Here is a 27492-nt window from a genome sequence, read left to right on the forward strand (position 1 = left end):
TCTCTCTCGTGAGACTGTGCACTTCACCCCATCAACATCAATAGGGTTGGTGACTACCACACCTATCCATGCCTTTTATTAGATTCCCATGCTTGTGAGTATGTTTCCTATAGCACCCACTATGGTTATATTGACCATTGTTTTATCAACCATAGTAACACTAGCACAATCGGGTGAGGAACCCTCCACAATAGTGGAAGTAGTGGAGCCTCAAGCCGATATGGTGTTTCCTAGTCAGGAGATGTCTGAAGACTTATCGAGTGCCGAGCTATAGGAGAGTGGGGTAGACAAGATAGTGGCAGAGAGGGGAGAGCCGCACAAAGAGTTGGGGATATTGGAGAGTAGTGGAGTCGGGGAAAAGGAGACGACACAATCGATTAGAAAGGAGTCCTTGGAGATGAGGTAGTGGAGATGATAGTTAGTGTGGGTAAGGCGTCAAGAGGCACAATGGATACTTGGCTTGACAGGTTCCATCTTGCACTACGAGTCCTTGTGAGGTCTACAGTGTTTTTGCTACAGAGGCAGTTGCCATCGCTTAGGGCCATTGTAAATTTGGAGGATGAGCATACTCTAGCAGAGGAGATAGTGCCACAACAAGAGCCATAAATGCCAAAGGAGGACATCATCATGATTGGATAGGAAGAAATGCATGAGGGTTGAGCGGTGCCACCTTTGTAGCTTCTAGTAGGGCCTTGGGAAGAGGCACTTCATGGAGAGACTCTTGATCCTAATTTGGAGGAGTATTTGGTAGATGCAGTTGCTTGGGCCATGTGGGTAGTGACATTTGTCCAATTTGGGGCTAATAGGGAATGGATGAGTAGATCAAGCAACTTATTGTGTTTGTCATTGGAGGGTGTGTTATAGTCTACTTGGTTTTTCTTAGCTAAGGGATGGCCCACTATGGAGACACTTGACGTGTTGGATGACTAGAGTCTTGTTTATAGATTGGAGGATAGATCCCCCCCGCCCCCCATTTTGAGGTAGATTAAGAAGATCTTGGCTTGGTAGTAATAAATATGCTTTCTTAAGGTAAAGGTCAGTAAAATTGTTGTTCTTGAAAGAGTCATCAATCGTATTACCTACTATAAATTTGCATTCATACCTGAAAAATCCAAAGAAACTAGCAAGCACAAAGTAAAGATCGGTGTAGTATACTGTCATGTTTAGCCTTTGTTTTGATATTGATATTGTTTCTTGAATGTGTTTTGCAATGGTTTTGATATGATAAATATAGTGCAGATGGTATTGTAACTAATTGTGGATAGTTTTCAGGATCTTGATGACATCAACAATATTCATTATTCACGAAGGGTTGCTATACTTAAGTTTTTTGTGAAATCCAAATTAAGTAACCGTTTTTTAGAATTGGGATTGCATGATCTGATCTACAATATGTTTCATAATTTATTGGTCACAATCAATAGCAAATATTATATGGAGACACCCACAACTATGAAGATTATTATGATTATCTCTATAAATAGAAGTAATGTTTTACCTCAACCTATCTTAACTATGCTATTGGCTCTCTACAAACAGGAAGTGGGTTGATCAATAGTGCCTTCAAAGTCAAACAATGTTACGAAAAACTGAAGCTTCTCTTGAATAAAGAAGAGCAACTGGAAAGGAAAGAATCAATTCAAAAGTTGATGCTCACCAAGAATAACCTCTACCAAGCACAATGACACTAACTAAGAATGCCCTCTGCCAAGAAGGCCAATGTTTATTGAGAATGTTGAAGCACAACGAAACTCATTAAAAAAGCCCTTTGTCAAGCATGGTGATGCTCACTAAGAACTCTCTCTACCAAGAATGACAACTCTCACTAAGAATGCTCTATGCCAAGAATGATTGTACTCACCAAGGGCGCCCTCTACCAAGCATTGTGATGTCCACTAAGAACACCCTCTATGGCCAACAGTCAAGCATGCCCTCTTTGGTCGACATTCATAAAGAATGCCCTTTGTGGCCGACATTCAAGAATGCCCTCAATGGCCAACATTCACACAAATGCCCTTAGTGGCCAACATTCACACAAATGCCCTTTGTGTCTGACACTCAAGAATGCCTTCTATAGCTGGCATTCATGAAATTATCCTTTATGCCCAACATTCACTAGGAATGCCCTCTAATAAAAATATCTTGGATTTCTGGACTCCCTTTAGGAATCTTGACATTCATCATGAAAGCCCTCTTTTAAATCTGGTACATGTCTTTGTCATATAAATCTCATACTGATTTTATATCTTCGTTAAATGAAATATATATGCTCCTTATGCTTTTATTCTTTAGTAAATAGATATCATCGCAATAATACTTATCAAAACTTAGTATTGTTATGTTATTTGATGTTGAATTATGATGTGCTTTCTTTTGTGACTAAATGATGGGTATTCCTTGAATCCTCTCTTATTTAATGATTCCCTATTATCTTTTACCTTGCAGGATGGAAGGATCGTGCTTTGATACCATTATAATGTCCCCTTCTTCATTTGTCAATGATATGGGACTATTTTAATACAATTTGATAGCAAGCATTTCTTTCCTGAACGAATATCCTCAATGCTTATAATGATACTAGATGATTCCTTAGCTTAATTATTCTTATGTCAAACAATCAATATCTTGAAGCCATATATTATATTTATGAATTTGATGATTAATGCTGAAATATGTCACTCTTGCCAATTTGATAAGATTGAGTATACCTTGCCATCAATTTGATAGTTTTGAGTAAGTTTTTGAATTTTCTCACAATTCTCTGTCAACTATATATTAAGTGATATGGATATTAGCCAAGGGCACTAATCTTGTCCAGATTATGAGGCATGATTCTCCACATTTTAATGATGAAACTGTGGAATGGAAGTTGGCGTGAGTTTGGTGCTTGGTTGGACAATTGAAGAGTGTTGATTCGATTTTTAGAACTTGTTTATGTGCTGCTCCTCGCGATTGGCTATTGACTTCGTGCTGAATATACTCATTCGATGTTATTGTTGTTAGTGACAGTGTTGAAAGTAGATGTCATATACTCTATTCTTTATTCTCTACACCTCCCATATCTTGTTTGTGATTATTAATGGTTTGACCTTCAATAGTTTTTTATTAGATGATTGTACTTTGATCATCGTTTCATTTGTTGATTGTGCTTATTCAATTAGTTTTTATGTTTGTTTGATATTGTCTTCTCCATCATTGTGTATTGGTCTTAGCATCATCCTTATTATTGATTCTTTGTTTGTTTTTTATGGACTCACTGCTTGCCTTACTCCATACCACATGACTCACTAGAGATGAGTTGGTTGCTTTGCTTATGTTACTCGGGGATGTGTTTCCAGCAAAAAGTGACCCCATCCCCACGTCCCCCGTCCCGGAAACTCGGAAACTTCCGGAAACCTTTCCCTTGGCTGTCCCATAAAATCAATGTTTTAGTTTTGATAATTTGTTTGATTTCCACTCTCATGTGAACTCTAAAGTTAAATTATTTAACACAAACATTATATGTTAAGGTTCTATAATTTATATAAGCATGCGTTATCCATGTTTTTATATGAATATTTAAAATTTTCCTGTATATTTAAAATTTTCCCTACTTTTTATATAGCTGTTTCCACTGTCGTCCCCTGCTGTCCCTTGCTCTAAGAAAAAAAATTCCCGAAAACCCGTTTCCCTGTCCCCACGTCCCCCCGTCTTGGAAACCTGGGGTAACATAGTTGCTTTGTGGTGGCGACCATGTGTCACTGACCAAGGACGTGACTTGGGTCGAGCGACCGATGGTTGCTATATTATTAGTTTTGATATTTTAGTATCCCATGCTTAATAAAGTCGTGTAGTGTTTATTTGTTATTATTCTTTTTTCCCTTTGTTATATAATTTGTCCGATTAAATATTATGTTTGTATAATTATATTATGGAACTATAATTGTAAATATTTATTTTATCTTTTATCATTTATCATTATGCCTTCTTATATTGTTATTATTATATCACATTATTTGTTTGTCTATTTTATAATTAGTTACTCAGCTATTTGAATTCTATTACATTAATTATCATTTATCATTTATCATTTATTTATTTGTTTGATTATTTTAATTTTATTATCATAAATAACATTTAATTATTTAATCATTTTTAAAATGGGGACATATCTTTGTTGTCCACAATTTTTAACATCACCAAATTGGGGAAACCCTACAAAATTTTCTCATGAATTTGTAGGAGTATCCTCTATGTTATTGTATTGGACAATGTGTTGTAAAGGCAACTCGTCATTCTTGAACTGTCCTTTATTTTGCGATTTTTTATGCATCCTTTTTAACATTTCAGTCAAGATAGTCACCTTATTGCTTGTGAGGAGGAGATTTTCTTTTCTGGCAGTAAGCACTTGATTTTTGGAAACCTATAAGTCTTCTCTTCAAGTTTTCTTGTTTTTGTGTTTTGTTTTGAGTCTTGTTTTTGCCCAAGGATTGTAGCCCTTGAGATTCTTCTTGTTTTGAGCTATCTTAAACCTCAAATGGAGTTGTCTAACTAAAGTTATCAAGGAATTAAGCATGTTGCAGGTGGGTTTTTTGGCCTGATTTCATATCCTTATTAAAAATCCCTCAAAAGTGAGTTTTTTATTGGCAATTACATAAAATAAATTTGTCATTTACATGTAAAGCGGGTTTAGAATCCCATTTTAAAATTTCACATCATTTTGATAAGATATAAACATAGTTTTTAATTAGTGTCTAATGTAAAGGTGTACTTTTTAAGTCCCATAACATATCTTTGCATTAAAACTATAAATAACATGTAAAATCTCTCCAAAGTGGGTTTTTTATTGATAATAGCATTGGATAAGCTTGTCATGTATATGTAAAGTGGGTAAAGAACCCCATTTTAAGCATTCACATCATTCTGAAAAGTTTTAAATATTGTTTTTAATGATTTATTAATGCCATGGTGGACTTTTCTAGTGTTTTTGCATGTCTCTTCATTAGAACTATAGTGACATATAAATTTAACAACATGACATACTTTTTATGCAATTGAGTGGGATTTTGATTCAACAATGTATGCCATACATATGCAAGTCATGTTTTAAATTCCACTATCAATATATTTTAAGTCCCAGAGCATAAAGGTGGGTTTTAAAAATGCAAATACATATTTTGAGTTTTAAGTATATCCAAACTGATGCAAACAACACACCATTATAAAAGTGTATGTATTAAACATATGTAAAAAGGTTAAAAGAGTGTGTTTGTGTGTTTGTATATGCAGAGTAATTCAAAAAGCACTTCATTATGAAAAGTTATTAAAGACTCCATAGTGGCGATTTTTAGACCAAATGCATGTGTTTGTCTTCAAAATGCCTGTCTTAAGTGACTAAAAGGCATGGTGCTGATTTTATATGGAATTGGATATGTTTTTGATATGTAAAACCCTCCAAAAAGCATGCCATTACTCTCTTATTGCTGTGTTTGGCTTAGAAAGGCTGCAAGTGGCAATTTCTTGAGCAAATGTGTGTGCTTTGTCCTCCAAAAAATACATTTTACCTCTTCTACAGCTGTGTTTGACTCCAAGGAAGCTGGTTGGTGATTTTTGAAGCATTTGCATGCTTTTAAGAGCTACATTTTGCAAAAAGCAGCCTGTCTAGGACATGTTTTTTATCAAAAGCAGCTTAAAGGTGAAAATTTTCAAGTTTTTAAGAGCTGTGTTTGGAGTTTGAAAGCCTGTCTAGGGCACATTTTTGGCAAAAGCGAGTTTTGCTGAAGCAAGTGCAAGCTTCTACCCTTGCAACGTGAAGTTAGAAACTCATCTAAGGCACAAAATTCGGGATTTCCAGCTTGTTTTCTTCATTCGAATCCACATTTCTTCCTGTTTTGATGCCCTGTCTTTGTTTGCCATTGCATCTTGTACAAAGCTTAAACAATTTCAGATTTGATTCTTTCAATCTTGTTGCTAAACTTACGCATTTTGTTTCTCCATCATTTACATTTGTCAAGCATTCAATCTTGACTTCAATATGCACTCATGTCTAAACAAGATTGAGTCAAAATATTTGTTTGTGTACCATCTTTTTGGGGATCTTTCTCTAAATCTGAAAATCATTTGGATTTATTTTCAAGTTTCTTCAAAAAAATTTAAAAGAACTTTTCTCTTGTTTTCCCAGAAGAGGTAAATTTTTCTTTTGTGAATTTGGGGCTTTATTTCCTGTGTTGTATATATTTTAAAAAATGCAAGTCTTTCATTTCAATTTCAGATTTGCATGCTTTTAGTTTTTGAAAGTGATCCTTCTTTGTTCTGTCTCAAATTCTCCAAGTTTAATATGCAAGAAGCTCTACATTCTTGCATACGTAGTTGGGATTAAAAACCTTGTTTCTAATAAATCATTTTCGAAAGATCAAGTATTTCTTTTATGCAATGCAAGCTAAAAGCCTACTATTTAAGTGTTTTGCATGCATTTCCCCCCTCTTCGCCAAGGCTGCAAATGGACTTCAACAATCCATCTATACACATTAGTTGCTTTTCGGTTGACTTGTAGTGGGACGTAAAAACCGCACCTATAAGCAAGATACCTTACCTCATATGTAGTGCCTCCATAAAATCCTATTTTTGAGTTTTTCCCTCATTTAAAGAAATGCCTAAAATTCTTCACCCTTTGTTGCTGAAAAGCTTTCCACTTATATCCTATACACATACTCTTCCAAATATGAAATGTTCAAGCTTGAAAGACTATGTTATGGCTTTTTTTGGTGACTAAAGAACAACAACTTACAAAGAAAGGGTTGAGAGATGTAATTATTACAGACATAAAATGCTTTCAAGACAAAGATGAAAAGGAAAAAATGTGCTTTACAAGAAACAACGACCATTATACTAGAAAATAGTCTATGATGCAAGTTCCTCTTCCAAATCAAGATGCTTCCACCAAACCAATCATAAAGCGTCCTTGCAGCAGCATAGAGACCAATAAAGGATGATGTAATAAAAGTAGTAACTTCTTAGACATTTAGAAAATATTCATCGTGTACTTGTATTTGACAGTTACATGTAATGTAAAATAGTCAAATGATGCAAGTCCCTCTTCCAGATCAAGATGCTTCTGTATAACCCCTATTGGTTACGGCTCAAACAATCATCAATTTTCACACTAATCAGTGATTTGACATTTCATCAAACATTTGGCGAGCAATTCAGCTATCATTGTGCATATGATCTTTAACTTTTTAGTACAATACTAGGATATGTAATGAGCTACTCATAATTACTAGAAGGCTCTTGTATAGATGAATACCAAACAGCTGATTTACAACTTCTTCCTTATTTGTTTGCATACATAATTCTGAAAATGTTCTATAACCACTAATACTGAAGGGAGAATGCAATAACTAGAACAATGAGAAATAATAATAATAATGCCATTATTAAGTTCTATTGCATTGAGAAAAATCACAATAACTTTTGGAACCTGTATGCAGAGCATATTTATTAACCCCAATGGCCAAATTGCTGCCAAAGTGTGGACAACTATCCTCAAAAAACCAGATTGCAGCTTGTAGGATGATATGTATTTGCAAACATGCAAAAGACAGCCTCTTGGAGAAATCGCAAGTGAGAGAAAATGCTAGAATTGCTTTAATCTCCCACGTCGTGCCTGGAAATGAAATCTGCACTTCCCCAAAATACCAAACGCTGCAAATACTAGTAATGGCTGCCTCTGAATAACTCGTGTGGATCCTCAAATGTAAATTGTAGCTATTACAAAATCCTCCAATTCCTTTACAAATTCAATCAAAAGTAATTTCTCCCTAGCCACAGTAAAGAATAGTAGGAGAAGAGAGCAATTGTATACCTCAACAAAATTGCAAATGTAATCCTAAAAAATAAATCTCAGAATTCTAAAACCCCAGAAATGTAATTTCCTCCACAATTATAATCCTCCTAGTCACAGATAATAATAGCAAGGGAGATGAAATGGAATCACTTTATCTCAGTAGTGATTTGAAAATACTTCTTAGCCTCCCTTATACCTTAGCAAGGGCAACAAAATCCAGAACCTCAGAAAAAGCCACAAAGGCAACAAAAGCAAATAAATATTCAAGCATGCTTCTCTCAACAAATGGGCTTGTATTTATAACCTCCAAATTCCTTTTTGTTGCCAAAATGCAACTTCACTCAAGAAGCTTCACCACACAACATTAATTAGAAGCTTCCTCTAAATTCTCACTTGACTTGGCTTAATTAATTAATAAATGACACTTTCCAATGATAACTCAACTTCAAGTTAAGTGAAATTATAAAGTTAAATTATCACTTTATAATAAGCCATTTAATAATTAATAATCATTTGGCCACTAAAAATATAATAACTCCCAAAATACTCATCATTTAAATGCCCTCTGAAATAAGAGTTATACCTATTATTTCTCCATGTGACCAAATGTACGTTCCAAAAATAGAAAGGGTCCATCTCGATCAACACCAACTTACTACAAATAGTAAGTACACAAAACTAAGCCCAAACAAAATCCAATCTGATCCAAACGAAGGCCAACCTGTAGCTTACTAAAATGTAGAGAAGATAAGACCCTCCCAAGCCAAGCCTCTACCACAAAAGACCCTCTATCCACAATAATTAGCCTACAAGGATCACAATAATACGCTAATCCCTAAAACTCAGATGCTAAAAAAATTGGGGACATTATAGCTTCCATCAAACTTGAGCACATCAATCATAAAACATTCTTGTATTAGCATAGAGACCAATAAAGGATGATGTAATAGAAGTTGTGTTGTCAGACACAAAATATTTTCTTCGTGTACTTGTATTTGACAAATTATAGGTAATGTAAAAACAAGATGTAATTGCATTTGATAATATCATGTGCACAGTTGTTTCATGTAATCATGTTACAAGTGTTTTAAGTCTCATAGCATTGAATAAGTCAAAGTTAGTTAGTTAGTTAGTTAGAGAATAAGTCAAGGTGGTTTAAGGGTTTTCCCCTTCTTTCTCCTTTCTCTCCACTCTTTTCCTATATCAAGAAGGGAGCTCATTCCAAATAAGGATCTTTTGGCAAGGCAAAAAAATTCTTCCAATTTGTTTATGTAGTCTGAGACTTTGAACTTAGATGTAAATCTGAATTGTTTTCAATAAGAGGCAGGTTGTTTTCAGACTTTGTGCCAATCCAACCTATTATGAGATGAAATTTTTCAAATAGATTGTGAGTTTTAATGCTTTGTTCAAAAATGATTTGAATTCAATTGTGCACATTTGTGCGTCCTTTTGTATTTAGAGTCAATTTGAACTTTCGAAGACTTTGTGCTTTGGGAGGACAAATTGTTATAAATAGTAGTAGCTACAACTGCTTAGAGTTGAAAACTTTGAACTTCAGTTTAAGTGCTTTTATTAAATTTGAAAGTATCCAATAAGACACTTTGTGCCCTCTTAGTTATTCTACTTGAATTGTCATTTGAGACAAGTGCAATAGACTTTGGGTGAGTGTCCTCTTAGTTATTCTACTTGAATTGTCATTTGAGACAAGTGCAATAGACTTTGGGTTCATATATTTGTTTCACAAAATATAAAAGTTTTTATCTTTGGTGTTGTTCTTATGCTAACCCCGGAGCCACTGGTATTATCATAGCAATGGATAGCTTTTGTCAAATTGAAAGTTGTAGTTGTGTATGAATCATTCCTAAAAATAGAGGAAGTGATTAAGAAGAACCACCCGTTTGTTAATTTCAGTAAGGTCTCTGATGAAGTCACCCATGGTAAGAAGGGAGCCTCCCCTATTGCAGAGAGGAGAGAGAAATCTCATGAGATGTTGCCTAAACTCAATTTTGTAAGTTGTGGTTATCGTGACTTACAAAAAATTTAACCAACACTAGTGTCCATACATTTTGATTTTTGTTGATTAAAGTAATAGTTTAAGGTCAGATTTCACCCAAGTTGCAAGTATTTTACTTATATTAGAAATGTTCATTTATGTTGTGCATTCATAGGGTATTTGAATGAGTATTGACAATGTGAAAATCATTCTCACATCCTTAGAGATAGCACCCTTCTATGCCTAGTTGTCATTGTAAGGCAAGGAGTAGTTAAAGGCTTGGCCCATCATCAACATTGTCTTACATTCTTAGAGCTAGATAGAATTTGTAAACCCTATGCAATTTGTTCAGTAGAAAGTGATTGAAGAAGTTGAAGGAGTTGGTATCCATTCAATGAACAACATAAGTCTCTTTGTGATAACCAATATAACACATCATAAAATTGAGCGAAAGTCCACAATAAGAAGGAACCTTGGGGTTGTCTCATTTGATTACACAATTCATCCACAATGTTTAGCATATGAGTACCCTTATTCAAGAGAGTTGGAGATTTGGAATTTCATCCAAGAATACTAAGTATTTGATTTTTTATGTTGCAGTGGAATAAAAGTCACATCAACAATACCCAAAGCTCAAAAAGAATTTTTCCTGTACCCATGTAACAAGTTATTGTATCCATACACGTACTGACAACTTAGGCCACAACACATCCCTCCAACATGTGCACATTCTGAGTACTATTCATGAGGGAAACATTTTGCTACAAAGAACCCATGGCCATGAGTGATTATAAATTAGAAAGAATAAAAGCATTCTATTTCTAATCAGCATAAACCACTTCAAAGTGATATTACATACCACATACCCTTCTAAACCTGTGACATTTTTCTTTTGGTGGCATTTTTGTCTGATTTAAAAGGATAAATCTGATTGTGTATAAGACAATTTCTTAAGGTTATTTTTTTAAATCTATAATGAATTGTATACCTACCCATACATGATTCAAAAACCCCATTTTTCAATTTCTTGGTAAAATGGCCAAGAGCTCTTTAGTTTGTTAAGTACAGTGCACACTTTTCACATCAATACAAATCAGCCATGCACTTTATATAAGCTATTCGTAGAAGTCATCTGATCGTAGTTTCTTAATTTGTTCATTTTTACAGAGAGCCAGTCTTATTGCACATAGATATAATATATTAATTGGGAAGATCATGATTGTAATCTGTTGTTTAAGTAGGTTGATGTATGTAATAAAATTGATAGATTAATTGGATGCTGGAAGTCCAAGGAGAAAGGAATTAGCACCAGAAAATTCACTTACAAATTAGCAAATTATTTTTTAGTGTAGTTGTTTATGTGGTCAGTGTTTAATGTAGCTTACTATTATAACACTACCAGTAGCAATTTCAGTTTTTTGGCACTAAAAAATGTTATGTTTTCTGCTGGCTTTCCTCTTGATGCAGATCCTTCACATTTAGAGAATTGTCTTGCTAGAGAAGGTGCAAGAAATAACATCAAAGAAGACGAAAAACTAAATAATTCACTTATGACTTCTACACAACAACTGGAAACTGAGAAAACTGTTCGCAATGTTTTGTCCACCAATTTTTCTGAGGTAATCTATAGATGCCTTTTCCGAGTATGTTGATTATGATTGCATCTGCTTGACAAAAGGTCTATGTTGACAGATTAAAATGTTTCTGATTTCTACCTCATCTATATTTAGTTCATTATTGAAAAGGGCAATCTAGGGTTGAAAACACATTAATATAGTGACTATTTATAATTTATATGCCAGAAGAAAAGAAAAACATTTGGAATCTAAGAGATTGTTAGGATTATGGAAACTTATCTTAGAATTCGTTTATGTCAGAAAATCAGGAATTATGAGAAGTTGATCATTCATATCCATCTCTACAGCATCTTTTTAAAGAAATCTTTCTATGATAATGCAAAGCAGCATCGACAATAACATGCCCCTAACGTTATTACCATAGTTGAAAAATTCGGTTTCCGCAATATCTCAGCTGGCTCAAAATTTTTGAAAATCTTGGAATCCGCAAAAACTCAGCAAAAATATTGGGATTAAATCAACACTTTGATTGAACATTTGAAAATATATAATTTCTTAAAACATTCTTAAAAACACAAATATATACACCAATTTGTAGAACATATAATGATTATATATAATTTTAGTATTTATATAATATCCAAATTAAGAATTATATACAAGTTATATAAAATTTTAGTTTTTAATATTCATCTAGATCTAAATAAAAATAAAAATAAAAATACTTAAATCTATTTTAATTTTTAATAATTTACAAGTCACATATATTTTATTATCTTTTGATTTTTACGTATATATAATTAAAAATACATTACATGTCCATCAATAATTTATTTTTACACATGGCATTGACATACAATAGTATATGCAGTGTATTTAAAAATTTATATTTACATAAAAATAATTAAAAATGTTCCAACTAAGTTCAAACGCTTTGCATTTATTTTCATTAAAATCGACTTGAAAGTAGAGATGATGATCAAAGACATGGGTGATTAAATTCCAATGTTGGAATTTCTATATTTGCTTCAGTGCACCCCAATCCATATTTCCATCCATGCACAATGAAGTATTTCTGAGCAGCCTTAAAAATTTGACTGGTAAAAGCAACTATTAAAATTACAGGGGTCTTATTCATGCTCAGACAAGCCAACCCATTTAAGAAAATTGTGAATGATTTTGTATCTGCTAATGGCGTTGTGTTTTTCCTATTCTTTCACACCGCGTCTTCCTTTCCTTTCTCACAACAAACAATGACTATAAGAGTCGCAACAAAATAAAAGCAACTACTCTAATTTTTTGTGAAAATTTTAACTTAAAAATTTTCATTTTTAAAATGTTTTTTTCAAATCCTAAAATCCTAAAAAGCAAAAGCTCGGACTTGATCTACGATTTTTTGACGATTTTTTGACTTTATTGGCAAGACTTGGGGAAAATGTTGCAGTGATATTTTATTAAAACCGTTGTCGAAATTTACCGCATTCATATCTTGAGCTTTTTTTATGCAATATATCACGAGTTAGGCGATATACCGCTGATTTTTTCAACTATAGTTATTACTCTTATATTAAGAGGAGGTGTATGTATATATATACACATATCAGTGTAACATGGGGACATGTCCCCCACAAAACAATCCCAACGTCTTGGAGACAGGGATGCACGAGAATAGGGGAATGTCATTCTACTGTCTACAGCTGCGCCGCTAGTTATTTGTTGTTTGGCAGAGATAGGGGAATGTCCTGGCATCCTCTGAGGAGACGGGGGAATGTCTTGATGTCCCCTGAGTAGACGGGAGGATGGCAACAAGTCCCCTAGCCCTATAGGAGATGGCTAGATTTCCCTTGTCCAACTAAAAACAAAATAGTTTATTTTAAAAAATATTGTTTAATATTCTATTGGGTATATTGAATATCATATTATGTTGCTCAACGTAATCATCTTTATGATGAGATACTTAGACTTTTGATATCTATAACTATTATTATATAATATTAACATATAATAAAATAGAAGCTAAAATTCTTCCATTTGCTCATTTGAGTATTTAAAATTTTAATATTTATTGCTCAATGTTCCACATTCATGTTCAATGTTCAAGTATTTAAATTTTAGTAAATTAGTATTTTACATCTTTTTGTCTTGTATTGTGATACATATTTTCATAACTACCATTTAAGCACCACATAAATAGTATATAGTATATACACCCCCCACCCCCCCTTGCCATTCCCTCGTTGCCATCCCCAAATTGAGGCCCCTCTGTCCCCCTTTCTTGGAAACCTATCCCCCTGTCCTGACATCCTCCCATTCCCTTGGGCAATTTAACTATGATATATGTGTGTTTGAGAGAGAGAGAGGTAACTTTTCACCAAGGGATGCCACTCTTCCATGTGGCACCAATTAACATATCATTAATGCAATAAAACAATCTCCTTATTGTGATGATTGCCCACAATGGCTACATCTTCATGTGAAAAGATATCACCTCTTGTGATATCAACCATTATGACTTATCCATAGATATCACTTCACGTGATATCCACCATTATGGCTACCCATAAATATTACTTCTTGAGATGTCAACCATCATTGTGAGATCACCTCACAATGATGGTAAGATACTAAGATGCACAAGTGTCCATCATTGTGAGATCATCATCTTATAATGATAATCGCCATGACTTTTCTAGAGGGTGAACACACAAGTACAAGAAAGTCACCAAGAATTCTTTGACGTGGAGTTGTCATGATGTCACATGCATGACATCCACCCTGAACCATATTAGAGGGTGGTAATAAGGGCTTACAACTCAAATCTCTCTCAAAGAGAAATGCATTAAGAGGGCTCACACCTCAATTTCTACATCTCAAAGAAATGCACTAGGAGGGATGACTCCTCAATTTCTCTATTAGAGAAATGCATTGCAAGGGCTACCAGGTCAATTTCTACATCTCAAAGAAATGCACTAGGACGGATGACACCTCAATTTCTCTATTAGAGAAATGCACTGCAAGGGCTAACTACTCAATTTCTTAGTCTCAAAGCAATGCACTATGAGGGTTGACAGCTCAATTTCTTTGTCTCAAAGCAATGCACTATGAGGGTTAACACCTCAATTTTTCTGTCTTAGAGAAATGCACTACAAGGGTTGACACCTCAATTTCTCTGTCTTAGATAAATGCACTACGAGGGCTAAAACCTCTATTTCTCCATCTTAGAAAAATGTACTACAAGGGTTGACACTCAATTTCCCCGTTTGAGAGAACAATTGATTAAATTACATCTCAATAAATCATTGATGTTGAGACTCCCTCTTAGCAAAGGGCTTCATTCTCCATGAATCCAAGCTTATCTCGGAAATGCACAAACTTCATTCTAGCAAGGGGCTTGGTGAGAATATCAGTTGTCTGATTATCAAAATTGATGTACCTCTATTGAAGAGCATTTTTTGGACCATATCTCTAATATAGTGATATTTGATCTCCACAGGCTTTGGCTTGTTAGAAAATACACGGTTGGAGTTTGCATCACTCTTGGTGAATCCCAAGTTCGCCAAGTATCCATCTATTCAAGAATATCATGAACTAGGTGTCCGCATAAAGGATTTCCATCCTACACACATGGAACTCGATCCCATGAATCATAGTCTTCAGACTATTGATCACTAGAGAAACCATCTCGACATGGTCTACTCCCTCTAAACCAATATGACCAAGACTGTTGGATATAAACTAAAGCAGATCTTCTAGCTACTCCCCCTGACACAAAAGCATACCCTTCTCGCATGGTCCCAATCATTGAAGATATCTTGGTCCAAGAGACTCATCATGTGGCATGCTCCACATATGACTAAAAGTGCTAGATCCAAGACCACCTTGGACCTATTGTCATAAGATTGAGCCCTAGAATTGACATGAATATGACCATGTTGAGATAAGAACAAAATCTCCTAATAGTTTGTTCCCTCTCTCACTAGGAGAGCCCTCTTGTGTCAACATTTTACATTGCAATCCTAGATGCTACCATCACTTGCATAAATGCTTCGACAACATTCCTAATGTGTCATTCTTATATCTCTACAAGAATATCCCTAGGGATCAAGAAAAAGAACAAGTGCATAACAAGGCAAATGACTCTTATATTACATACAGGGATACAAATAAGGGACTAAGAGAAAAATAAAAGATATTAATCAAGAGAGATACTTACCTCACTATTTTAGAGCAAACACTCATCAACATTGTTCTTGATGTAATTTGCTTCTTGAAGGAACATGTCAAGACCAACATCTAAAAATAGTATATTACAATGACTTGGAGTAACCCTCCAAGGGAGCTTTATTTGAGGATGACATTCTTTGTGGAACATTATTTGGATACTCAAGATGGGATCATTATTCGCCCTCAATACCTCATTGGAATCATGCCCTTCGCATCTCCTTGGGGCCTTTTAGAGTCCCCATAGACTTCATATTTAGATAGACCATCAAATTGCTAGAGGATAGGGTCTGTTGCTTGTGCCCTCTTGGGGTGGTGGAGTTTGAGACCCATTTTTTGTTTCAGTGCTCCATCTACTATGAGATCAAGGAGAGGTTCTATTGCCTATTCAAAAATTGCAGGAGCTTGTCTTCTTTCTTTAGGTATGCAATCTTTCCCTTTATCTCTAGGAGACCTTGTGGCTTCATGGTCACACTCTTGAGCTGCACTTCCCTTTGAGATAGACTTCTAACCAGCTTATCACTTCCTTCTTCTCTCCTAATCCCTCGGCTAGGTGGACTAAGAGGTTACTTGGTCACTCTTCGGACCACACTAGATCCGTGAAACCTCGCAAAGGGTACACTCAACAACATCACCCTACCTCTAACGCTCCTTGAGATGGCCCAAGGCTTGCCCTTGCCCCAAATTGTATCCTTTTGTTCTAGGTTACTTCTCGTCCGTGACAAGTTCTTCTAGTTCTCTTGCTTTGCCTTTGGCTTTCTTGTATATATTCTTTCCACGAACATTGTTAGGTGTTCTTGTTGTTGGTTGCAGCCTTGTTGTACATCTTTAAGTCCCTTAGACCCACTTGTGGTCTCTTGTTGGACATTAATAAATTTATCTTATCATATATCAGGAAGCTCTTTAAAAGGGTAGCTATATCTTGAAGCATGATGAGATCTTCCTTTAGTTTCTGAACCATTAAAGCATGCATTGTCTGTTAGAAATGCACAACTCATTGTATTCATCATTAATTGATCTTGGAGCACTTTCAAGTGCGGACTCATCTCATGTATTACTCTATTTCCCTTAGAATGTTGTTAATGCTATATGCATAAATGTAGTCTCTATACAATATAGTCATATCACCACTTCTAGATTGCCTTAACTTGAAGACAACATAGAGGGGCATCTTAACATCTAAAGAAGCTTTAGAAGTGGCTTTCTCTCTTTGTAATTTAATTGTTGTTCCATGAACTTAAAAGTTGTTAGATCCTATCAAATTGGCATCTACGATATGACCTTTATAGTCGATAGATGTGCTTGGAACATCATTTGATGCCTCAAGCATTCTAGAAGGCTCAATTTTCTCATTTGAATTCTCATTATTTACAGAGTGGTTGGATTCTTCTAGTTCACCTTTTAAGAAATTCTTCAATATATAATGTTAGGGAAATAGGCATTGCTCAGTTAAAGAAGTTGCTACATTATCCGTATCTTCTACTTCTAATGACATAACTTTTCCACTATCATAATCTAAAGACAATTTCACTCTCCATATTTTGAGTATTAGCTTCAGCAGCCCATGACCAGCCTTTAAACATTGATTTCTTTCATTGCCCTTAAAATCAAGTGTCCACTTTGTCTCATGCATGAATTGAATTATTTGATGAGATCTTAGCTTATTAGTGCTGTTTGTGCAAGGGAATCCACCAACTATTGGTAATGCTATGACTTGAACAAAGTCAAGCTCTCTCTAAATTTATCCTTCCAACCTTATTATTATGCTGTCTAAATCTTACATTTGAATCTCATTAACGGCTTATTCTAGAAGATTCAAAGACTTCAAACTCTTTGACAAGTGTAATCATGACATCCGACTCTAACTTTATAGACTGCCAAAATTATTTGGTAGCGATGAAAACAATCTGCACTGTATTATCTTTGAGTGCTTCAGCAATCACAAACCAATAGAAATCTTCAATCCTAGCAAGGATGGCACAAGCCTAGGTTCTCCTATGCTTGAATTTATTATGATCTTCCCTTTTTGGTAGTAACAATTGTCACTAGCTACGTTTGACATTCCTCTAATCTCGATATTAGTCCCTAACCACGATCTCAACATCAGCTCTATGAAATCTTTAGCACTGAAGTCATGTTTTGCAAGATATGATTGACGCATTATATAAAAGAGCATCACGATATCCACAAAGTTTGCATTAACAGTTTGGCAAACAAACATATTTTGCACAATGACTATAAATTTGAAACACCAATGTTCATTGTGGCAAGGAAACGAGTTTTTGCCACAATATTTGTGGGTTGTGCTGAAAAATCTGGATGTAGAAGTCTCTGCACATGAATGGTTGGAGCCAATAAAAGCTCGGTTAAATCAGTTATTGCTTCCAACTATATTCTCTATCTAGAAATTATATGAAGTCAATAATATTTGCAACCATGACAATTATAAATTATTAGTTCCCCTGCGATTTGTTGGGTGGATATTTTACAACCGAAAGTTTTGAGTAAAAGCCAGTCACAAAATAGGATGATTAGCCATAGCATGTGAGACAAAGTCTCTCCTACCTTAAAAGGAAGGCTCCCCCTTCTCACTGTTCCTTGGATCAACTCTAGTTAAGCAAGAAGTTGAGAGATTTCAAAAGGGTATTATCAATATTCTTTGCTCTTTAACTTTCAGAAAAGAATCCACTTACTTGTGGAGTGAGTAATGAGCAAGCTAAAACCTCTAATTGCATTTCTATCTAAAGTTGTAAATGGTAATACTGATAAACTAACACTAACTCAAAGTCTAGCTGAAAACATACCAATTTGGCTCTAGGTCCTATTTTATTGTATTCTATAAGAAAAGCCTCTACCATTGGAGTGCAAAGACTTCCAGAAGTAGGGGAATTCTAACTATTTTTCGTGAATTTGAGATGGTAACACAAGCTATAGTCCAAGCTTATAGTCTATGTATTACCACAAACATTCCCAGTCAAAGCTTCGACTCCGACTGCTTCTTAAATCACTATGCTCTATTATTGAAACACAATAATAACATGAATAAAAAACAATAGGCACAAACTACAGTCAAAGCTTCTAATGTGCTCTATCACAATTGCTTCCAGTCAAAGCTTCGAATCCAATTGCTTATTTTATTCACATTTCTCTCAAATTCGTACTACACAATCAAAGTTATGCTTGAACAAGTTTGGTAAAGATTTCTTGCATAAAACAAAAGATGATTTTTACAATGAGGGGTCACTCCTTTATATGGGCAAAGGATTTGAGAAAAAGATGGAGAAAAAAGTGGGAGTAGCTCAACCAACTTTGACCTTTCCAAACTAAACAAGAGAAATTATTGGATTACATGTCATAAGGACATGTAAATCGAATTACATGTAACTACACAATTTCATGCAATACATCATCTCCAATTTGCAAACATTAATACTAAACAAGGAAGAAGACAAAGAGAATTGAAACAATCCTAGGGATTGTTTCGAAGGGCCTTGTACTTGACGATGCAAACCCAGATGATCACAAGATGGAAATTCCTGTATTTTGTGCCATTGCATTCACCTTGATAATCATGGTGTTCTAACTTTTTGATAGCCTCTAACTCTCTTTGATGAATTTTTTGTTGTCATTTGAAAACTTGATTTGATCAAGCCTTTTCTCATTCAAGTTGTGAATTCTCCTTTGTAGATTGACACATTCTGGAGTCTCTGGCACATTGAACACCTTTTCTATGATGTTCGGATGTAAACTTGGAACAACTTTCCCACCAGCATTTGCAACTTTAATTTTATTTTATTTTTGAAGCAAACTGCTTGGTGCATTCTCAACGAAGTCAGGTTCCAAAACTTCCACTGGGAAAGTGGGGACCACATGAATAATTGCTTCTTGAGAATTGAAGTTCTTTGAAGAAGTTTTGACATATCTTGAAAAGTGTGCCGCAACATAAAGACAAAAACATCTTCCAATGAGATTAGATCCATGAAAAGATTTGGATTTGAGTTACAATGAGGAATCTATGAAAAGTAGGTATTTGAAGTATGGATTAGATACTTGTGAAACACGTGATGGCTGGAAATGAACTGGAAAGCATATGTATTTGGGCGAAAAGGGCCAAAATCAGACTCTCAAGAGTGGATTACATGTGGGCAAAGATGGGTTTTTGTGGATATGGCCAAGAATGCAAGTTGAGATGCATATAGATGTGTGCAAATGGCGACTTTAGTGTTTAAAGAGTGACCTACCAAAGTTGGATTCTCCAGATGTAATTACATGTAAAGTGATTTATATGTAATCTAGACTTGATTTAATCATACAATGAGGTTTGAAGATTGAGATTACGTGTAAACACATATGAAGGATGAGATTACATGTAAATGTAGATGGAGAAAGAGATTACATGTAAATGCGGATGGAGGATGGAATTACATGTAATTGCTCTTGGAATATAATTGCAAATGAAAGGAATGGATGCGATATGTTTTGACATGTATTGGTGTAATATGGAAATATGTGATGCATTTGCATGGAAAGGTGGAAAGTGAAATGGATGCAATATGCACTTGCATTCTTGGGAAAATTTCTTCAACTTTCTTCCAAAATAAGCAAGCAAAACAAACACATACCGTTTGGTCTTAGACTCAAACATGCCAACAAGTAAGTTACTTTCAAGTGCAAATTCGAATTTGGAGTTTGTTGAACATCCAAAAGTGTGAAAATGGAAGTTTTTATCATATTAAAAGGAAAAATGCACTTTTCGTGGCATATTTATGAACAAGTGTGCATTCAAGCTAAAATATGCAGAAAAATAGCAAGATAAGCATGAATTAAGAAGCAAGTTTGAAAATGTCCACTCACTTGAAGATTAATGAGCCAAATATGGAGGATTAATAGATTTGAAGACAAATTCTCCTCCAAATTCTGAAACAACTATTTTACTTCCTCCACACTTGCAAGTAATGCATGTTAATGTCTATGAATGGACATTTTGTATGTGAATCCCCAAAAACATGGTGTCTTTCCTTCAATACACGACCTTTTTTTGCAAAAATACCAAGTTTGAAGCTATTTTTATCAAAAATGTGGTCTCTTGCTGCCATGAAACAAGCCGTTTTTGCTATTGAGAGGCAACAATGTATTCATTAATAGCAAATATATGGATCAAAACCTTAAAACGACTTTTGTTTGAGCCAAAATGTGTTTGTCTTGGATATGCAAAATCATGACCCCCAAATTGATGTGTATGCATTAAAAATAAAAAATGCTCCCTTGTGATGGAGTTTGTGGCTTAAAAAGAAATAAATCTGAGCATACTTCACAATAAAATGCCCTCCAAATATCACAAAATGCATTGTTTCTTGCATGGATTTCAATGCCTAATGCATGGGACTGCATAAATATGCAAAAATGACCTTCATCTTGGAGTTTTCAAGCCATTACATGGGCAGATCTAAGCATTTTTTATGAAAAACGTGTTCTTGGAAAGGGAAAACATGAATTTTTTTTCCCTTCAATCTTCAAATTCAGGTTCTCTTTGCCAATGCATGAAAAGAGATGCAAAATGCACTCTAGGAGTGAGTTTGCATATTTAATAAAAACATGGATTGGCTTCTCTATGCAAAATGCACTTTAAGAGTGCAGTTGCATAATTTAAAAACATGCATTTTCCCTCAAGATGCAAAACACGTTCTAGGAGCAATGCATATTTTTAAAAGATGTTATAATATGCCTTTTAGTGCAAAACGCACCCCTAGAGGGTGATTACACATTTTAAAAATATGCAAAACTCACTCTAGGATGACCATTCCATATTTTAAAAAACATGTAAAATGCCTTTTTAGTGCAAAATGTGGTCTCTAGGTGCAAATGCATATTTACATGTAATTGGGTTGAAAGGCATGTAATGCACAACTTAACTGATGAATTAAGCACATGTCTAATTGATTTTTGAGGAGATATCACTTTATTGAGTCAAAACTAATATTTAAGCTATATAGTTTAATAAATATGTGCAAATATCATTCAAAAAGTAATATTTACTTAGATGTTTTAAATTAAAACATAAAGTAACTCAAAAATTAAATCAAACTATATAGTTAATGAAATCACTTTAAGTGAGAAATTTAAAAAACAACTCAATATGAAAATATTACATAAAGTGCACTATAGTCACTTAAGTGACAAAGTAATTTAAAAACATAACATAAAGTAAATGTATGTTATATTTTTCAAAAAGTGAATGTCAACTTTAAAATATAACATGATATTTTAAAATATGCAATTGTATCTGGAGAGTTCGTCTTTTGAGCACTAAAATAGTCATATCTTTTAATTGCCAACTCCGATTAAGCTTTGAGATATATCGAATCAAAGGGAAAATCGAAAGCAATGATTTGAGCAAAACCAAAAGACCAAAAGCTAACAAACACACTGAAAAACATGAAAAAAGATATTGAAGGCTTCAAAAATCAAACATAGCCTCAACAAACAGAAAAACTAAAAAGAATTAACAAAAGCTTTCAATAAAAGGATTCATTATATCAATTGAAGTCAATTGGTTGATCAATGTTAGCCAATTAAATAATGAACTAACTCAGTGAAATGTGAAACTAAGTTGAAAAAGTTTCATACTGTTACCTACATTTTGTGGTGACAAAATGTAGGACATGATATTTCAATCCCACATGATATATATGAAGTTGGGAATTAACAAGTTGCAAATAAGACATTTAATGCCTCTCTAACCGCAGTGTAAATGTAGATTTTATACAGCAAGTTTTATCTCGGCCAATAGCATTATTATCACAAATATTAACACATTTTTTCTTATCAATATATCGCAATTAGGAGTGGTTTGCCTTCAATACAATATTCTTACTTTTAAACAAAATATATATCTCTTAATTGTGGCTATTTCAAATGTGTTCTCATCTTTTCAACTTTTACCCCATTCACTTCTAGAGACCGCAAAAAAGCCCTAATATCATGGTTTTTTTTTCAAGGTTGCTCGATTATCCATAAGCAATAACTCTTATTGCCCTCCCAACCATAGACAATATATTCGTCCTCCTCAAGCAGTTTGATCTGTTTTTCTACTTATTATCTTATATATATGCAAGGGACACCACTCTTACAAGTAGCACCAATTAATATATTATTAATATAATAAAATATTATTATATTATCATATAATATAACTATTTAATTTTATAGTTTTAAATATAATATAATATTTATATTATTAAATAATAATATATTATTGTCTCACAACAACAATATAAATGCAATCACAACCTTTGTGATATCTCTGTTGGTTTGTGGATTCCGACCACAACTACAATAAATCAACACTTCAAACAATGATACTTGAACTTGATGTTAAGATTTAATTTTAATGTTTTGAATCTTTAATATTGAAGTATATGATGCGAATTTGAATTCAAATTTGTTGATCATAAAATTCGGATGAAATTTGGCAAGGATAAAAATTTGAAGAAAAAAATCAACATTAAATTTACGCTATATAAATTTATTTATTCTTAAATATAAGTCATATATCCAAAAAAATTGTTAAAATAGTTTGACATTGCTAAATAATTCAACTAAATAACCCAATATTATTTTAAAATAAATTTATATTATATTAAATATCATAAAATTTGGATGAAGTTTGGTAAGTGTAAAATATTTGCTGAAATTCGAACTTGAAGGATAAAATTCAACATATCTTGTGACATAGATTGAAACCACATTTTGTGAGGAAACGAGTTAGAATTATTAGAAAATCCCTTTTCCAACTTCAATTTGACCTCAAAATACCAGAAGAGGTTGTGGGAGCTAGCACTATTGAAGGCATGTTGAATCCTCAAATTTGGTGATCTGAATATTTTTGAAAACTCTCAAAATCTAGAATCTGCATTTGAATTCTTATGAAGCTGAAACCTAACTCAAACTTCCTTACAATAGTTATACAAATATGACAAAGTATAAGAAAAAAAAAATGTAATTTATATATTTGTATAAATCCTCCTTCCCTAAGCTGAAAAATGGTTTAGTATGAAAACATGTTACCAAGAGAAAAATCTTTAAAAGTGAAGTGAAGGAGAAATCTTCATTTAATTTGCAAAAAAATATGTTTGCTGCTGACTTTGACTGCGCAGGTCAAAATTTGCATCTGGTTCGAATGAGATCCATGTATTCGACGTCTAGTCCGTTAGGGTCTGATTGGCCCGTGGTCTTGTTCGAACCAGGCCTTGTCCGGACCTACAGGTGAACCGCACCAGTACCATGGACCAGTTCCAACTGTGGCTGGTCCAGGGGCCCATTTGAATGAACTGGACATCCTAGGAAAGAAGCATAAAGGATAATGCTCTAAGGCCATGAGTAACCATGCTTTTACTCCCACTGGTGTAGAAGGTGCATAAAAAGACACCCAGCAGATCATAATCTTAAAGAAATCAAACTTCAAAAGAAAAAGTACGTCAGGTACATCTCCATCCTCAAGAAAACCTGGGGAAAGCAGCTTGATTTCTGAAAAAGGCAGTACTCATTACTTCTACATTTTGTCCTAATTCTGACCCGACTACTTATGCCAAATATAAAATTGAAGTACACTTAGTTACAGAAGCAGGCACAGGAAGGGCTGTAACTGATCCACCAAAAAATGCCTCTTTAACACTTGAATTTATGAAAAATAAACTATGTTCCACGGTGTTTCTAGGGCAGGAATGATAAGAAACACAAGGACATGTTACATGGACAATGGGTGATGAGAGCCTTTTTCTTGGGTTTGGTAGGGGACCAAAATTTAAATATAGGAAATCTGAAAACCAATATAGCAACTAAATCTATTTCTGGTATACCTCATAATTGTCTGCACGAAGATTAGAGTCCAGATTTGAGTTATTTCCGATGCAACATAAAATAATATCATTCAGACTATCCTCTAAATGGAAAAGGATTGTGGATGGAGCGTGTCCACAATCAATTGGCAGTGTATAGTTTGAAGAAACCTTTGGGCCACCACCCATGCAGATAACTCAAAGTTGCATAATGAAGGACTTCTACAAATGCAAAAGTTTAAATATGTAAAAGACAATATCCAATGACTATCAATTTGTAATAAATATATGCTGAAGATTGCCTAGGAAACCAAGCAAGTCTCCCGGAGCTTTTGGTTTCTTACTTTCCAGGAATTTTTGACAATCACTTGTAGCAGATGTTGTAGGCTATAAGGTTTATTGATTTCAAATGGACCATATAAAAAGGATTCAAGAAATTTCCTTTCCAAAATCCTGCAAACCCTTCAGACATCCAGATGAAGTATTTGAACCAATTTTCCTCTGCCTCACACAGTGTATTCTAGCCCCAGTCTTTCCAGAGCCATGGGATGTTTTTTTGTTGATATATACAATAATTAAAAAACCTTGGCTGTAATGTTTGGATATGGCTACGAGTGATGTTTCTGGGATGTTTATGGTGGTCAGAAAAATCAGAGAAGGCCAAGGGTTGTTTCTGATCCAATCTTGCATCCCCCCAAAATGTCACAGGTATAAGAACAGCTGAAAACCTCTCTTAGACATCCCATTTATCCTTAAAATTCAACTGTCAACGACTTTGTAATAACAACCTTGTACTTTCCTCTGAAGTATCTTAAATTAAATTTAAAACTATCAGTGAGCACGAGATCACACATAAGCAATTCATTATAAAGCTACTCTGCTCTTGCAAGATTTAAATAAACAAAGCCTTTTGTAATGATTTATGCTTCATGTAGGCTAGATTTTCCATTGATTGTGACAGAATAGAACGTATATGAAATTAGAAGCCACTTTCCTTCAGTTGATGATAATGATTTTTTGACAGTGAACAGTTTCGTTAAGCAATTATGCTTATTTGGGAATGCTTACAAAGGCATCAAATTTTACTTATGTTCCTAATTGCATCAGACACCTTAACGATGTCCATTTTTCTTTTGAAATGTAGCTGGAAATGCTGATCCAACCTAAGAAGTAAACATTTGAAAACCTGTTTTGCAGACTATGACAGTTGAGCATGTAACAAGCCATTTCTTGCAAGGCAAGGTACTTGTCCAAGTTCAAATCTCCATGTTGGCAGATATGCTAATCAGGTAAATGCATGACCGGTTGAACTAATATACCAAGAGGAATGATTATGATTATATCGATATTGAATGGATGTACCATTGTAAACCAATATATGGGTTTTGACTTCATTTTTACAAAGATTGAATCTCTCTGTATTCTTATACTACTTAGTACTTACCTGTATTTCTTCCGGTTTGGGTGATATAGGGATGCCATGGCTATCGCGTTGCAGGCAGAGAAGGAGATTTTGCAAGCCTCGTCAGAAATTTCTTCCGTCAACATTTTGTTAAGGCTGGGTCATCAACTCAAAGAACCACAACTGCAATCTCATTTATAAACAAAGACACATATTTGACATTTTCTTTGATAACTGTGAATCCTTGCCGTATTTTTAATTTTCTTTCTGATAAGAATCATCTTCATTTACTTCATTTGTTTGTTATTTCAACCTATTCCCGAGTATTGAGCGTCTTTTATCGTGAATTTCCTAGTCCTCGGAGTATTTCACACTTCCCATTATTTAGGAACTCAAATACATGAAAGCCCTTGTTGAAAAAACTTTTGCAATCAAAGGGGGTCACTACGTACGTCTTTTTATATTACAAATGCAACTATAGTTTGTCTTTTTAAAATGTTCAAGTGATAAATCTAACAAAGCATCCTGTCAACTTGGTGGAAAATAAAAAGAAATACGTTCGATCACATTGAGCTTCTAAATAAATGGGAATTGCGGTTGCAAGTTTATACTAAATAGAATAGGCTACCTCAATTGTTTATCTTCCTTTTATCGGGCAATATGTATATTGCAATCAAACAATATATTGCATTTCAAATATGGAACAGGGATTTTTAGTCCCTGCCTATATGTAGGCAGGGTAGTAATGTTTTCATTAGACACGTGTCAATTAATTTTTTCAGCGTCTTTTATCGTGAATTTCCTAGTCCTCGGAGTATTTCACACTTCCCATTATTTAGGAACTCAAATACATGAAAGCCCTTGTTGAAAAAACTTTTGCAATCAAAGGGGGTCACTACGTACGTCTTTTTATATTACAAATGCAACTATAGTTTGTCTTTTTAAAATGTTCAAGTGATAAATCAAACAAAGCATCCTGCCAACTTGGTGGAAAATAAAAAGAAATACGTTCGATCACATTGAGCTTCTAAATAAATGGGAATTGCGGTTGCAAGTTTACACTAAATAGAATAGGCTACCTCAATTGTTTATCTTCCTTTTATCGGGCAATATGTATATTGCAATCAAACAATATATTGCATTTCAAATATGGAACAGGGATTTTTAGTCCCTGCCTATATGTAGGCAGGGTAGTAATGTTTTCATTAGACACGTGTCAATTAATTTTTTCAGCGTCTTTTATCGTGAATTTCCTAGTCCTCGGAGTATTTCACACTTCCCATTATTTAGGAACTCAAATACATGAAAGCCCTTGTTGAAAAAACTTTTGCAATCAAAGGGGGTCACTACGTACGTCTTTTTATATTACAAATGCAACTATAGTTTGTCTTTTTAAAATGTTCAAGTGATAAATCTAACAAAGCATCCTGCCAACTTGGTGGAAAATAAAAAGAAATACGTTCGATCACATTGAGCTTCTAAATAAATGGGAATTGCGGTTGCAAGTTTACACTAAATAGAATAGGCTACCTCAATTGTTTATTTTCCTTTTATCGGGCAATATGTATATTGCAATCAAACAATATATTGCATTTCAAATATGGAACAGGGATTTTTAGTCCCTGCCTATATGTAAG

The 27492-nt window shown here is 34.2% G+C and overlaps 1 protein-coding gene across 1 annotated transcript in view; it reads left to right on the forward strand.

Annotated features, from left to right (window-relative positions):
- LOC149539142 (Cation efflux family protein) overlaps positions 1-26325 on the forward strand; it is a 265872-nt gene extending 239547 nt beyond the window's left edge. Inside the window, exons 10-12 of the mRNA XM_089800470.1 lie at positions 11286-11437; positions 25651-25742; positions 25927-26325. Of these exons, the coding sequence (XP_089656596.1) occupies positions 11286-11437; positions 25651-25742; positions 25927-26056 (374 nt within the window). The 3' untranslated portion in view covers positions 26057-26325. The remainder of the gene's footprint in view (positions 1-11285; positions 11438-25650; positions 25743-25926) is intronic.
- Positions 26326-27492: the final 1167 nt, after the last annotated feature.

Source organism: Cupressus sempervirens, chromosome 9 (assembly GCF_028749045.1).
Source record: "Cupressus sempervirens isolate cs-2001-9-10 chromosome 9, ASM2874904v1, whole genome shotgun sequence".
NCBI lineage: Eukaryota > Viridiplantae > Streptophyta > Pinopsida > Cupressales > Cupressaceae > Cupressus > Cupressus sempervirens.